Raw genomic sequence first — 11,527 nt, 5'->3', positions numbered from 1 at the left:
ACCCTCGGCTCAAAAAGCAATAGGAGATGATATATTAGTACCATAAAAATGCGTATTAAAAATAACAACAATATATAAGAGATATGAAATATGAAATACAGAATACGAAATACGAAATATGAAATAGATGGCTGGTATAATACAACTAGAAGGTAAAGCCCTGCGTCAATAGACGACCAATGACATTCTTAGTCTAACTCCTAACTGGATAGTCTCACTCTATTGTGCCGTAGAAATATTCACACTCTCCCCTAACCTACAACCTTAATGCTCGACCTCCATAATTCCCTATCAAGGGTCATGTCCTCAGTAATCCTAAGTCGCGCCATATCCTGTCTGATCACCTCTCCCCAATACTTCTTAGGTCTTCCTCTACCTCTCCGCATGCCCACTACAGCCAGTCGCTCACACCTCCTCACCGGTGCATCAGTGCTCCTCCTCTGAATGTGCCCGAACCATCTGAGTCTTACTTCCCGCATCTTGTCCTCCATGGGGGCCACACCCACCTTCTCTCGAATATCTTCATTCCTAATCTTATCCATCCTTGTATGCCCGCACATCCACCTCAACATCCTCATCTCTTCTACTTTCATCTTCTGGATGTGTGAGTTCTTTACCGGCCAACATTCAGTTCCATACAACATGGCAAGCCTAACCACTACTCTATAAAATAAACAATTATCAATTCAAGCTAAATTATCACAAAATATATAAAGAACCAATTTACAATTTACTTAGTAATTAAACAATAATTCAATACAAAATTACTACACCAATTACACAATATTTTGATAACAATTTAGGTAAAGATATTCCCGGGTCATGGACTTGCTAGACATTATGCTACTATTTTAGCTTAAAATGGATTTGTTGAATTATCCGGGTTATTGATTATAAGGTTAATAATATTCATAAGAATCTTTCGAGTTCTTATGCATCTATTCAAGTTAAACTAATACCTATATGTCTATGGTATTAATATTAGCAAGAATGCATTTACAACTCCTATTTTTCAACCAAGCAAGGCAATTAAGTATAGTTCTATCTTAATTGTGAATCTTTCACCCGATGCCCAGGATCCGGATCTTGCTCTATTTGATTCTATATGCAATCAAGAATTTCCTTTGTCAAGTTTAATTCAAGATTCGTAAATAATATTTCACTGTTAGCTACGCAGTAAAATAATTAAAAGCAGAATCAAATAAACAACCCATAACGATAATTTCAATATCTTCAATCTAAGCTTCAAACAACATAATTATCTAACATCCATGACCCAAGAATACTAGAGTTTTTAGCTACTCATAATCATACAAAAATCAACAATAAAAGTTTTAAACATAATATTAACAAGCAAATAGAAGAAAGTTTAGAAGAACTCTTTGAATCCTTGCTCCAAGATGTTGTTCTTCTTCTCTTTTTTTAGCTCCAAGATGAAGCTCCTCCTTCTTCTATGGCTTTTTCTCCCTAAAAATCTGATCTCCCCCATAATGGAGTTCTTGCTTTATGTAAGTTGAGTGGGATTAAGAAGGAATTCCAATTTTACCCCTAAATAAAGTCTCTCCGGATAGGACACGCGCGAACTATCACGCGAAGTTTGAAAGATTGCGCGATAGTTCGCGTGCTTCTCTTGGCTTCCAGGCAGAAAACTTCGCGAACTATTGCGCGAAGTTTGGAACTTTGCGCAATAGTTCGCGCGCTTCAGTAGCTCGATTTTGTCCATTTTTCCATCTCGTCCTTGCGCACACTCGACTCCTAGAGGTTGTTCTTGCTCATAAATCATTCCAATCTTCTCTTGAAAGCATCATTTAGGCTCCTCATCCTGTAATATATACAGATCACAATTAGAGCCTATTTTTCATCAATTAACCATAATATGCCATCGGAATATAATCAAGCGGACGCATAAACAATAGCTAAATCACTTAGATTTCGCCTATTATCAGCTGGTTTGTTTATTCATTGTGTTTTTAACTCATTTATCTAACATTCTTGATTATTTGTGTTGAATAAATCCACATATCTTTAAAACCGCATATAAATTCAATTGTTATCCATTTTAAGGATAAACATAAAGATTTTATGTTTGAATTAATAGTCAAAATTAAGAATTAAAAATTTTAAAATTGGAATTGTATAAATAAATTTGCACAAAGGGAGTAATTTAAGAGTTTATGTCACATCAAAGATATCATTAATAAAAGAAAATGTTTTTTCTGGAGGATATGATCACTTATTCACTTGTGCGGCACTTTCTGCATCAACTCCACCAACTTGAAAGTCAAGAGTAGCCATAAATAGATTACAGTACTGAAGAACAGGAATTGAGTCTAAATTTATAGATTTTAAGCTCTATAAGTTGAAGTACGAAAAATATTTGCACAAATAGTTAGACTGCTTAAAAAATAATTATAAACTTATTATAAATATAAGCAGCTATTAATACTTATATTAGATTATATTGTTTATATCATACCTTTCAAAATGCGGCCCTTCTTTGAACCTTGGGTGAAAGCAAAATATTTTGTATACTGAGGTGTCCTTTTTATTTTAAGTCTTAAAAATATAATTTTTCTGTAGATGATGTATGTATATATTATGTATATACATACGTTAACTTTACCCTGGAGATAAAAATAATAATTTGTTCCTTCCCCTCCTCCCACCTCTTAATTAATAATTATGGTATAAAAATTCATATTATAGTGTAGCGTTTGACATAAAATACAAAATCCTATATAGTTCAGATTTATAAAAAAACTAAATAAAGATTTAACAGAAACAAATTTCCTCAAATTTCAGTAATTGAAATACTAAAAGCTACACAAATATCAGAAATAAATCAAAAATACATAAGTAGCCACCCAACCTATACCCCAAATCCCTGTTACACACTTTTTGAGGACGGATATCATATTACACACGTAACCTTTCAAAATTATGTCTAGCCACACGCATGTGTTTAACAAAAAAAACTGAGCGCGTGAAACCTATTGATTATCTGTCCAAATACTTATATAAGCACACGTGTCTAAATCTTATTTTTTTTTCTCCTTAATTTTCTTAAATTATTAGTACACATAAGTAGTGTGTACTAGACATAATTTTGAAAGGTTACGTATGTAATATGATATTCGTCCCCAAAAAGTATGTAACCAAAAGTTGCGCCAAATATCAAAAATAAACCAAATAAGTAAGTAAAAGTTGCATTTCAAAAACTCAACTTGATACTAGAAATATGCACACACACAAAAAAAAGAAAAAAGAAACTGCACATCCAAATGTAAAATTCTTTTTGTTTTCCATAATTTTTCGATTAAACTAAGTAACTGCTATTTTACGGACATATTTAGACTCATATCTTATATATATGGGTCCATAAAATTATGGGACCACAAAAGACAAAAAAGACAGTAACACAACTAGGGTCAATTGTGCGAGTCACAATAAAATTATTCACAAGAGGTAGCCTTCGGATTCCCACATTCGGCTGTGGCTCCAACTATTTGTTATTGTGGCTTATCTAGCTGCGTGTTCTTCACTGCCCAATCTGGTTCTGTAGTTCCTACTCTGAAAATTATCAGCTTTCTTTTAATCTCACCTCGAACTGTTGTTTCTTGAAACCGAAACTCATTTGGCAAAACAAAGTTAAAATTCTCAGATGGCTTCAGTCGTAGCTAAGCTGAATCCTCCTCCGTTAGCCATCAGTGGACGACAGACCCTTTTTGGAACTGTTCAGACATCTACTCTTTCTATACCGAGGAGTAAGTTTCTTCAATATATATCCGCAATTAGAACTTCTTTTTCTCATTTTGCTATTGACGGTACATGAATTGGATTTTGGACAATAAGATGTAGTGACTAGTGGACTTAATAACTAGAGTTATAATCTTGAAGTTGTGTTTGCAATTTAGTAGGTGAAATTTCAGTAATAAAACCGGGATTGTAACTTTTGGTGAAGGGGAAAATGACCCCTTTTTACTAGGGTAAACCGTTGACCTTGTTGTCACTTTGACACTTCTCATATAGTTGTAGTTGGAGAAGGTGAATCTGCTGGTCATGTGGATATCGTACTTTTTAGTACTCTTAAAAATGGAGAGGGAAACATGGGATGAGGCTACATTTCACTACAGTTTAGAAACTAGTATGAATGTTTATTGTTCATATATAGTTGTATTTCATCCATAGAGAAGACATAACTAGCAGAGGTAGAGATTACTCAACTAACTAAGATCATTTATATGCAAAAGAAATATTGCTATTCCATATTTGCTATAGATAGAAGTTAATGAGCCGGTGAGATGAGGCTATCCTAAAGTCGTCGTGATTGACCTTTGGCTACTATGGAGATGAATGAGCCTGTAAATAGCACATTCGTGAAGCTTTATTTGATTCAAAATATATAGTTCTTAATTTAGATTATAGAATGAATTGCTATCAGCGCTTTTTCCATCTTCTTTAGCCGAGGGTCTATCTGAAACAATCACTCTGCCCTTCTAGAGTAGGGTAAGGCTGCGTACATCCTACCCTCCCCAGACCCCACCTGTGGGATTTCACTGAGTTGTTGTTTTTATTGTGTAATTTAGATTTATAGAACTATTGATACCGCTAAACCAGGTAAGATTGACCTTGAAAGCTTATTGAAGATGCCAAGTCATGTTTAGGTCCAGATTTTGGGTTCTATAAATCACCATGGGAGTAATGAAATTTCTCCTATTTAATTTATGTCTTGGCTCCTCCTCGGTTGGTTTTCATATTAAATAGTACTCATATTTTACAGACTCCTTCTTACTTTTACTCTTTTATTGTAGCAAGACAAAGTCATCTGGCCATCACAGCAAAGGCTACGAGTGATAGTTCTGAATCCTCAAGTGTTGTTCAATCAGTAAAGAATATTGTGAGTGCCCCTTCTCTCCTTTTCTTCTATCATATCTTGATTGCTATAGTTCATTGTATCATTACGAGAATCAGAATCAATCCAATGCTCATTTCTCTTGGGAAGAAAAAACCCAAAATGAAGCTGTCAATAGATTTTAAGTCGTTTTGTTAATCATTTGCACTTTTGCAGCCGTGCAATTCTTGTTGATTGCACAAGGGCAAAGATTCCATCCGACACTCTTCATCCCCCTCCCCCAAGAAAAAAAAAGAACAAATTTCTGGAATTGTAAAGCAACATTGATCCTATAACCTTATTTGTTATGCTTCGATGGTTGAATTGTGTCTTGTTTGATTGTTGAAACAGTGGGACAAGCCTGAAGACCGTGTTGCTGTAATTGGGTTGGGAATTGCTGCTATTGTTGGTTTCTGGGCTTCTTCAAATCTTATTACGGTAATTGTTGTTGCTTTATATAGGTGGTGGAGTTATAATATGCCCATACCACAGTGAGAAGTTCATAATATCACCTCTTTGGTGGTTGACAAAATCTTCATGACGCAATCGGTGATACCTATCCCAGAATATGTTGAGCTCCAACACCCTCTGCTGGAAACACCACTAGTGCAACGTCTGACCTCAAACTAGTATTTTTACATCAGTGTTAGGTCTATCACTGTTGCTTTAGCATGTACTACTGAGAGGTCCATATATTTTTATTATTGAGAATTGTGAATGTACTGATGTTTTTAAGTTTTGTATAGGCAATCGACCACCTGCCCCTCATTCCAAGTGTGTTTGAATTCGTTGGGATATTGTTTTCTTCTGTAAGTTCTGAAGCACACTTATTTTCTCCTGTATTATTGAGGAACAATAGATAAAGTTAGTTCTCTTTTATCGTTTCAGTTGTCAAATGGTGAGTTTAGTATGTTTGGATTCTGATTTCCTCAGTAATCATTAACCTAATGAATTTCCTGTTTTTTTTCTTTTTTGCAGTGGTTCGTATACAGATACCTCTTATTCAAGCCCGACAGGTTAAGAACTCTTCCAAATATTCCCTTTTTACGTACCTTGTGTCTCCGGCCCGTCCATGGTAGGGGTAAGGGTGCATACATCTCACCCTCCCTAGGTCCCACTTGTGGGAATACACTGGGTCGTTATTGTACTTACCTTGTGTCTCCAATCTTACCCCCTCCTTCCCTTAGCTGTTAAGGGTTTTTTGTACGTGTTACTAGTGAAAGATACCACTAAACCTTGTGCTTTTCTTATGTCTAGTAGCCATTTTTGTCAACCGTCTCCAAATTCTTCATTCGGATGCTAGTATTGCATGGTTGCCTCAGTCAGTTAATAGTTTTTATACTGGTGTCCGACCATACACATTTAGTTGTCTGCTTCACTTCATTCATAGTTGATTTATGCGCTCCCCCTCACGCTCTTTATTTTTCCAATGACAGGAAAGAATTGTTTCAAGCGATCAATAAATCAATATCAGATATCTTGGGCCAGTGATCTGAAGATAATAGGATGATATAATTCATGTTGTACTTTATGTATCCAAGCATTACAAAAATGCTGAATCTTTTTACGGGTGAAATGATATGCGCAAATGAGCAACTTGCGCTTGAAAAAAGCAGCAGGCAAGTCGGAATCAGACTCACTGATCAAATTATGTGATTGCAGCTCAATAATCAACATCTTACATCTATAATTTGTTAATATACATTTTGCCAACTGAAACTATAGTGCTTTCACCATCCGTCCCTTAACATCGTTTGGTTTTTATCTGCGCTGCCATATTCAGTTTGATCCATCAATGGGTTCATGGATTTGGCAGAATTCAGTATGTCAAGGTAGAACTCAATGAGAAAAGAAGTTTCTATAGAGTTAGATATAAATTTTAAATTTACTTTTTCAATTTAGAACTCGTAGTGTTTAAACTTTGGATCCTCCACTATATCCATGTCAAATACCAGTGGGACTTGGACTTACATGAAGAAGCTGAACAACAGTAGGTTTACCATTGGGTACTTAAATACATATCAATATGCACCTTATAACTTGAATGCCGTCAGATGAGATTTATGGGGTTTGTACAGAAAATATGACAAATTCAACAGAGTTTGTAAGCAAATGGGAACATCAAGGCAGCTAATAGCGTAAAAATAGCACGGGCTAGCTAGTTTTCAGACTGGTAGTTGAAAAATAGTCAGCGTTTACCAAGTCATTAAAAATAACCACTATTTTGTTGTAACATGGAAAGTTCCAGTATAATATACTGGAGATTGGTGCGCATGTGTATGAACTTTCAGCATATTATGCTGGAACTCCAGTGCACGGAAAGTTCCGGCATAATATACTGGAGATTGGAGCACCTTTATATGAACTTCCAACATATTATGCTAGAACTCCAGCACACGGAAAGTTCCAGCATAATATACTGGAGATTGGAGCATCTTGGTACGAACTTCCAACATATTATGCTCGAACTCCAGTATATTGTGCTGGAATATTTTTCCAAATTTTGAACAGTGTTTTCGTTCAGATTTATCTTTACATGAAAAATGGCTAAATTTCAATTACTTTTGAAACTGGGGCTATTTTTTAATTACCACTTGTAAACCTGGCTATTTTGAATTTCACCCGAGCAGCATGTTTGGCCAATCTTTTTGGCCCAAAGCATTTTTTAATGTAAAAATTGCACGGGGCGCCCTATTTGGTCGCCCCCATTTAACCTATACTCATTTTTTTCAAAAGTTTAAATTTGTATTCGCTTTTTAAATAATTTCAGCTCCCTTTCTCCTCCTTCGTTTTCTTCTTCTTCTTTCTTCTGCTGTTGTTGGTGCTGCTATGAAACTTCAGTTCATGGGATGATTGCCATAAATATGTTTATCATATTATTTAAAAATAAATTATAAATAATTACGTAAGTTAATAGACAATAATTTGTGAATATTTCCACGTACGTAAGTTAGTAGACAATGATAATTCTGTTCTTTTCATGTTTATTGTTTCCAAAATTTATGATATAGATATTGTTGGCAATCTGATTATTTATCTAGTATGTTAGAAAGCTTTTTCAAAAACTTTAGCTTATATAGTGCTGAAGTTTTTACAAATGAACTAAATAACTTTAGCATCTTCTGCTGAAGTTTTTGAAAAAGCTTTATGACAAAACTAATGAATCCAGGACAAAAAAACTTCAGCTTTTAGTGCTGAAGTTTTTACAAATGAACTAAATAACTTCAGTATCTTCTGCTGAAGTTTTTGAAAAAGCTTATACGGGACAAAAAAAAATGCAGCTTATTTAGTGCTGAATTTTTTATAAATGAACTAAATAACTTCAGCATCTTCTGCTGAAGTTTTTGAAAAAGCTTAATGACAAAACTAATAAATTCAGGACAAAAAAACTTCAGCTTATTTAGTGCAATTACAAACAAAAACTTCAGCAAATAGAGAACAAAACTTCAGCTACTATGCTTAAGTTCAATAATTACAAACAAAAACTTCAGCTATTATGCTTAAGTGCAACAATTACAAACAAAAATTTCAGTACACTTGATTCAGCACACTTCCTACTTCAGGCCCATCTACTAAAATGCTAAAGTTTTGCATGATTGTCTTTGCTACTTCAGCCCCGTATGCTGAAGTTACACGAAAAAGTGGGTACGCTTGCAATTTTTTTTACAAAGCGGGCACAAGTTAAAACGTGATCCAAAAAGCGGGTATAGATGCAAATGCCCCTTTTTTTAATGTTTCAAAATATTTTTTTCTTTCAAAGTTAAGGTATTTTTCCAAGTTTATAGAAGGAAAAAGTACTTTTGAAAAATGGTTTTTCAATTTGTTTACCCTAAAATCCAAGTAACAATTAAACTTATATTGTGGTTTTAAGGATATGTAATTTAATTCAATACCAATTGATAAACAAGAAATTAAATATATAAATTGAAGAATAAAATAAGTCAAACCAGTGCGCAAGCCAAATCTCGACCTCGAGCTATGACAACCTCGAGGTGGAATAGTGGGAATAGCAAGTTACAAAGCAACTCTGATGAACAATGAATAAAATAGCTAGAGAATAAAGTATATGTATTATCTTATCAGTCAAAACGTATATTACAAATAAATGGGCTCCCCTTTATATAATAGGGGAATTCTAAATAAGGTACACTTCTAATTACAGTAAGAAATCATATTTGACAGCTGTCTAACTGCCAAGGGTCAATTCATTCCGCAATTTATGTCGTGATCTTGGGGTCGTTGCGGGCATCTAGCTCTTTCTGTAACTGAACCATTACGGTATTATTTCGAGGTATGCCCTCTTCCAACCTCGGCAAATGATTTCGACCTCGACTTCGGTGTTGGAAAGGAACCTCGACCCCGAGCTCGGCGTCCTGGCCTCTCGACGTGGTATCACCTTTTCCATCGAAGAACGAAATCGGGTAGCCCCGATTTCTACCATATACACATAGTCCCCTCGTTTTTTTAGAATAAAATGATAAGAAACGACTTGAACCTCGATTTTCTGGAGACCCTGATGGTGACGCCATCCCCGTGATGTAAATGCTCAAGGTGACCGAAATGTCCCGTCGATTCGTTTCCCCAAAGCATTAAATGTTTGCCAGCGGCAGTCGGCCACTAGCGCCGCCGAACGGTCACCGCGTGCCTATAAATACAGGGTTTCTTTTTCGAAACAAAAACTTTGTTTCCTCCTTCAAACTTTCCCGATCTCTTCCTCTCTTCATCTCTCTCTTTCATTACTTGTTGATCCAACCCTTTTAGCGCCAAAAAATATCAAACTCCACCTTTTTGCACTTCCTCTAACCTGAATCAATGGCGAAAACCTCCAAGTCGTTCCTTAAAAGGAGAAAATTTCCTCCTCTTTTTCCCGGCCGGCTGGTGATAAAGCGCCGGCCCTTCATGAGATTGTCCCCGGCCCCTGTGTCACAAAGAACGACTTCAGTAGAGAATCCCCTCGCGATTCTTGGTCGATGTGAGCATGTATCGAGATATATTTGCTCGATAATGGAGAAATACCTTGAGGCCATGAAGAGAGATTGTGGTTGGGGGATGAGGTCGTGGTACAGATCCCCGCTCCCGAGGAGAGTATCACCACTCATGTGGAGGGGTTCCTAAGTGTCTACACTTACCCCTTCACACTGGGTCCCATCAATCCAGTCGTCATCGACTTCTGCAATAGGTACCAGGTCACCTTCGGCCAGATCCGCCCTTTTTTCTGGCACATAGTGATCATGTTCCATTTTTTCTCCAGCAAGGCCGAGGGGTTAGAGTTCACCCTCAACCATCTCATTCGACTGTACCGGCCTCAGCTTTTCCGATGGTTGATCAAACTTCAACGCTGGGCAACCAAGGCATTTTTTGCTAGCAACGACGAGGATAAAGTTTGGGGTTGGATGAGCCGGTTCATGCTAGTGAGGCCCTGCGACATCATCCCATAGGAGAAAATGTCGTTCCTAGAGAAGTGGAACCCCGAGCGTAAGTGAAGTTTTTTCCCAGTAGCCTTTCGTATTCCATTTTTGCATTGCGTGATGCCTTCATCTTTTTTTCAGTGGTCGCTTGGATGCCTGCGGTCACCGACCTCGAAGACTGGGTCCGGAAACTAGACGTGACCTCCTCGTATAACGAGCGTCGCTGGCATGACTTGGCGAGGGGAAGATGGGAAGCCAAACATCATGGTAAGTCCATCTTGTAAGCTTTTGATGCTTTCCTTTTTATCGGAGATGTTTCTTTACTCATACCTGATTCTCCTTCATGCAGGCATTGGAGATGTTTGTGAAATAAGGCCGACCCCGCCTGGGAAAGAGACCGAGTCCCCGATTCCGAAATCGGGGGAAAATAATAAGAGGAAAAGGGTCTCGAAGCCCGAAGACCCTCAAGATAAAAAGACTCCAACTCGAAGACGCATGAGGAATCTCATTCCTGTGGATATAAACTCAGTCCACCAGTTGAATGATAAAGAAGACGAGAGTGAAGACTCGACGCTGGTGGTTCGAGCCAGGAAGCCGATTGAAGTTGTCAAGCCCTCCGAACCAAAAACTCTACCTCGTGATGAAGAGGCTTTGAAGAAAGATGCGGGCAAAACCCTAGAATTGCCCGAGGTCGAGATTGTTCCTCGACCATCAACAAGCACACTGGAGGGGGCGGGTTCCGAGATCCTCCAGTACTGAACAAAACACCCCGAGTGATTCGCTCGGGGCCATGACAATAGGTCACTCTCCCTCTCTACCGGCTTATTCTGAAGAGTCCATAAAGGAGGCTCAGGCTCTGCAGATGCCTGACTTGGGTGGAGTCCCCAGCGAAGAGGATCCCTTCCGGGATTGCTTTATCAGGTTCGATGATACTTCTGATCTCAACGACGCATCTACCCTCTTCGAAGAGGCTCAACGCCTTTTCTCTCGAGTAAGCATTAATTCCTATCGTTGCAGTTTTCTTTTTCTTCTTATCCCTTTACCCTAACATGTATCCTTCTTTTTGTATAGGCTTTTACCAAGTTTAGGGCCGACCTGAGCCAATGCGAGGCTGAGCTTCAGAAGACCTTGGATGAAAGGAACGTTTTGAAGCTCCTTTGCAGTCAAAAGGAGAAGGAGCTCAGGGACATTCGAGCAAACTTGGACAAGGCTCATAAGGATGAGGCCG

The 11,527-nt window shown here is 37.5% G+C and overlaps 1 protein-coding gene across 1 annotated transcript; it reads left to right on the top strand.

Annotated features, from left to right (window-relative positions):
- Nucleotides 1-3,454: 3,454 nt before the first annotated feature.
- Nucleotides 3,455-6,610, top strand: LOC107830633 (protein CURVATURE THYLAKOID 1C, chloroplastic-like). Its single transcript, XM_016658256.2, has 6 exons — nucleotides 3,455-3,764; nucleotides 4,812-4,897; nucleotides 5,243-5,329; nucleotides 5,638-5,700; nucleotides 5,870-5,907; nucleotides 6,328-6,610. Exons 1-6 carry the CDS (start codon nucleotides 3,662-3,664, stop codon nucleotides 6,380-6,382), a joined length of 432 nt encoding a protein of 143 aa, XP_016513742.1. The 5' UTR covers nucleotides 3,455-3,661; the 3' UTR covers nucleotides 6,383-6,610.
- The last annotated feature ends 4,917 nt before the right edge of the window (nucleotides 6,611-11,527 follow it).

The sequence above is a fragment of the Nicotiana tabacum genome, chromosome 8 (genome assembly GCF_000715075.1).
Source record: "Nicotiana tabacum cultivar K326 chromosome 8, ASM71507v2, whole genome shotgun sequence".
NCBI lineage: Eukaryota > Viridiplantae > Streptophyta > Magnoliopsida > Solanales > Solanaceae > Nicotiana > Nicotiana tabacum.
This window is presented reverse-complemented; position numbering and strand designations above follow the sequence as displayed.

What these genes read in the sequence shown, in the direction of transcription:
- LOC107830633 (XM_016658256.2), top strand. Translation starts at nt 3,662, where the DNA reads ATGGCTTCAGTCGTAGCTAAGCTGAATCCTCCTCCGTTAGCCATCAGT. An exon ending in TACTCTTTCTATACCGAGGA is followed by an intron (nt 3,765 to 4,811) that starts GTAAGTTTCTTC and finishes CTTTTATTGTAG; the next exon opens with CAAGACAAAGTCATCTGGCC. An exon ending in CTCTTATTCAAGCCCGACAG is followed by an intron (nt 5,908 to 6,327) that starts GTTAAGAACTCT and finishes TTCCAATGACAG; the next exon opens with GAAAGAATTGTTTCAAGCGA.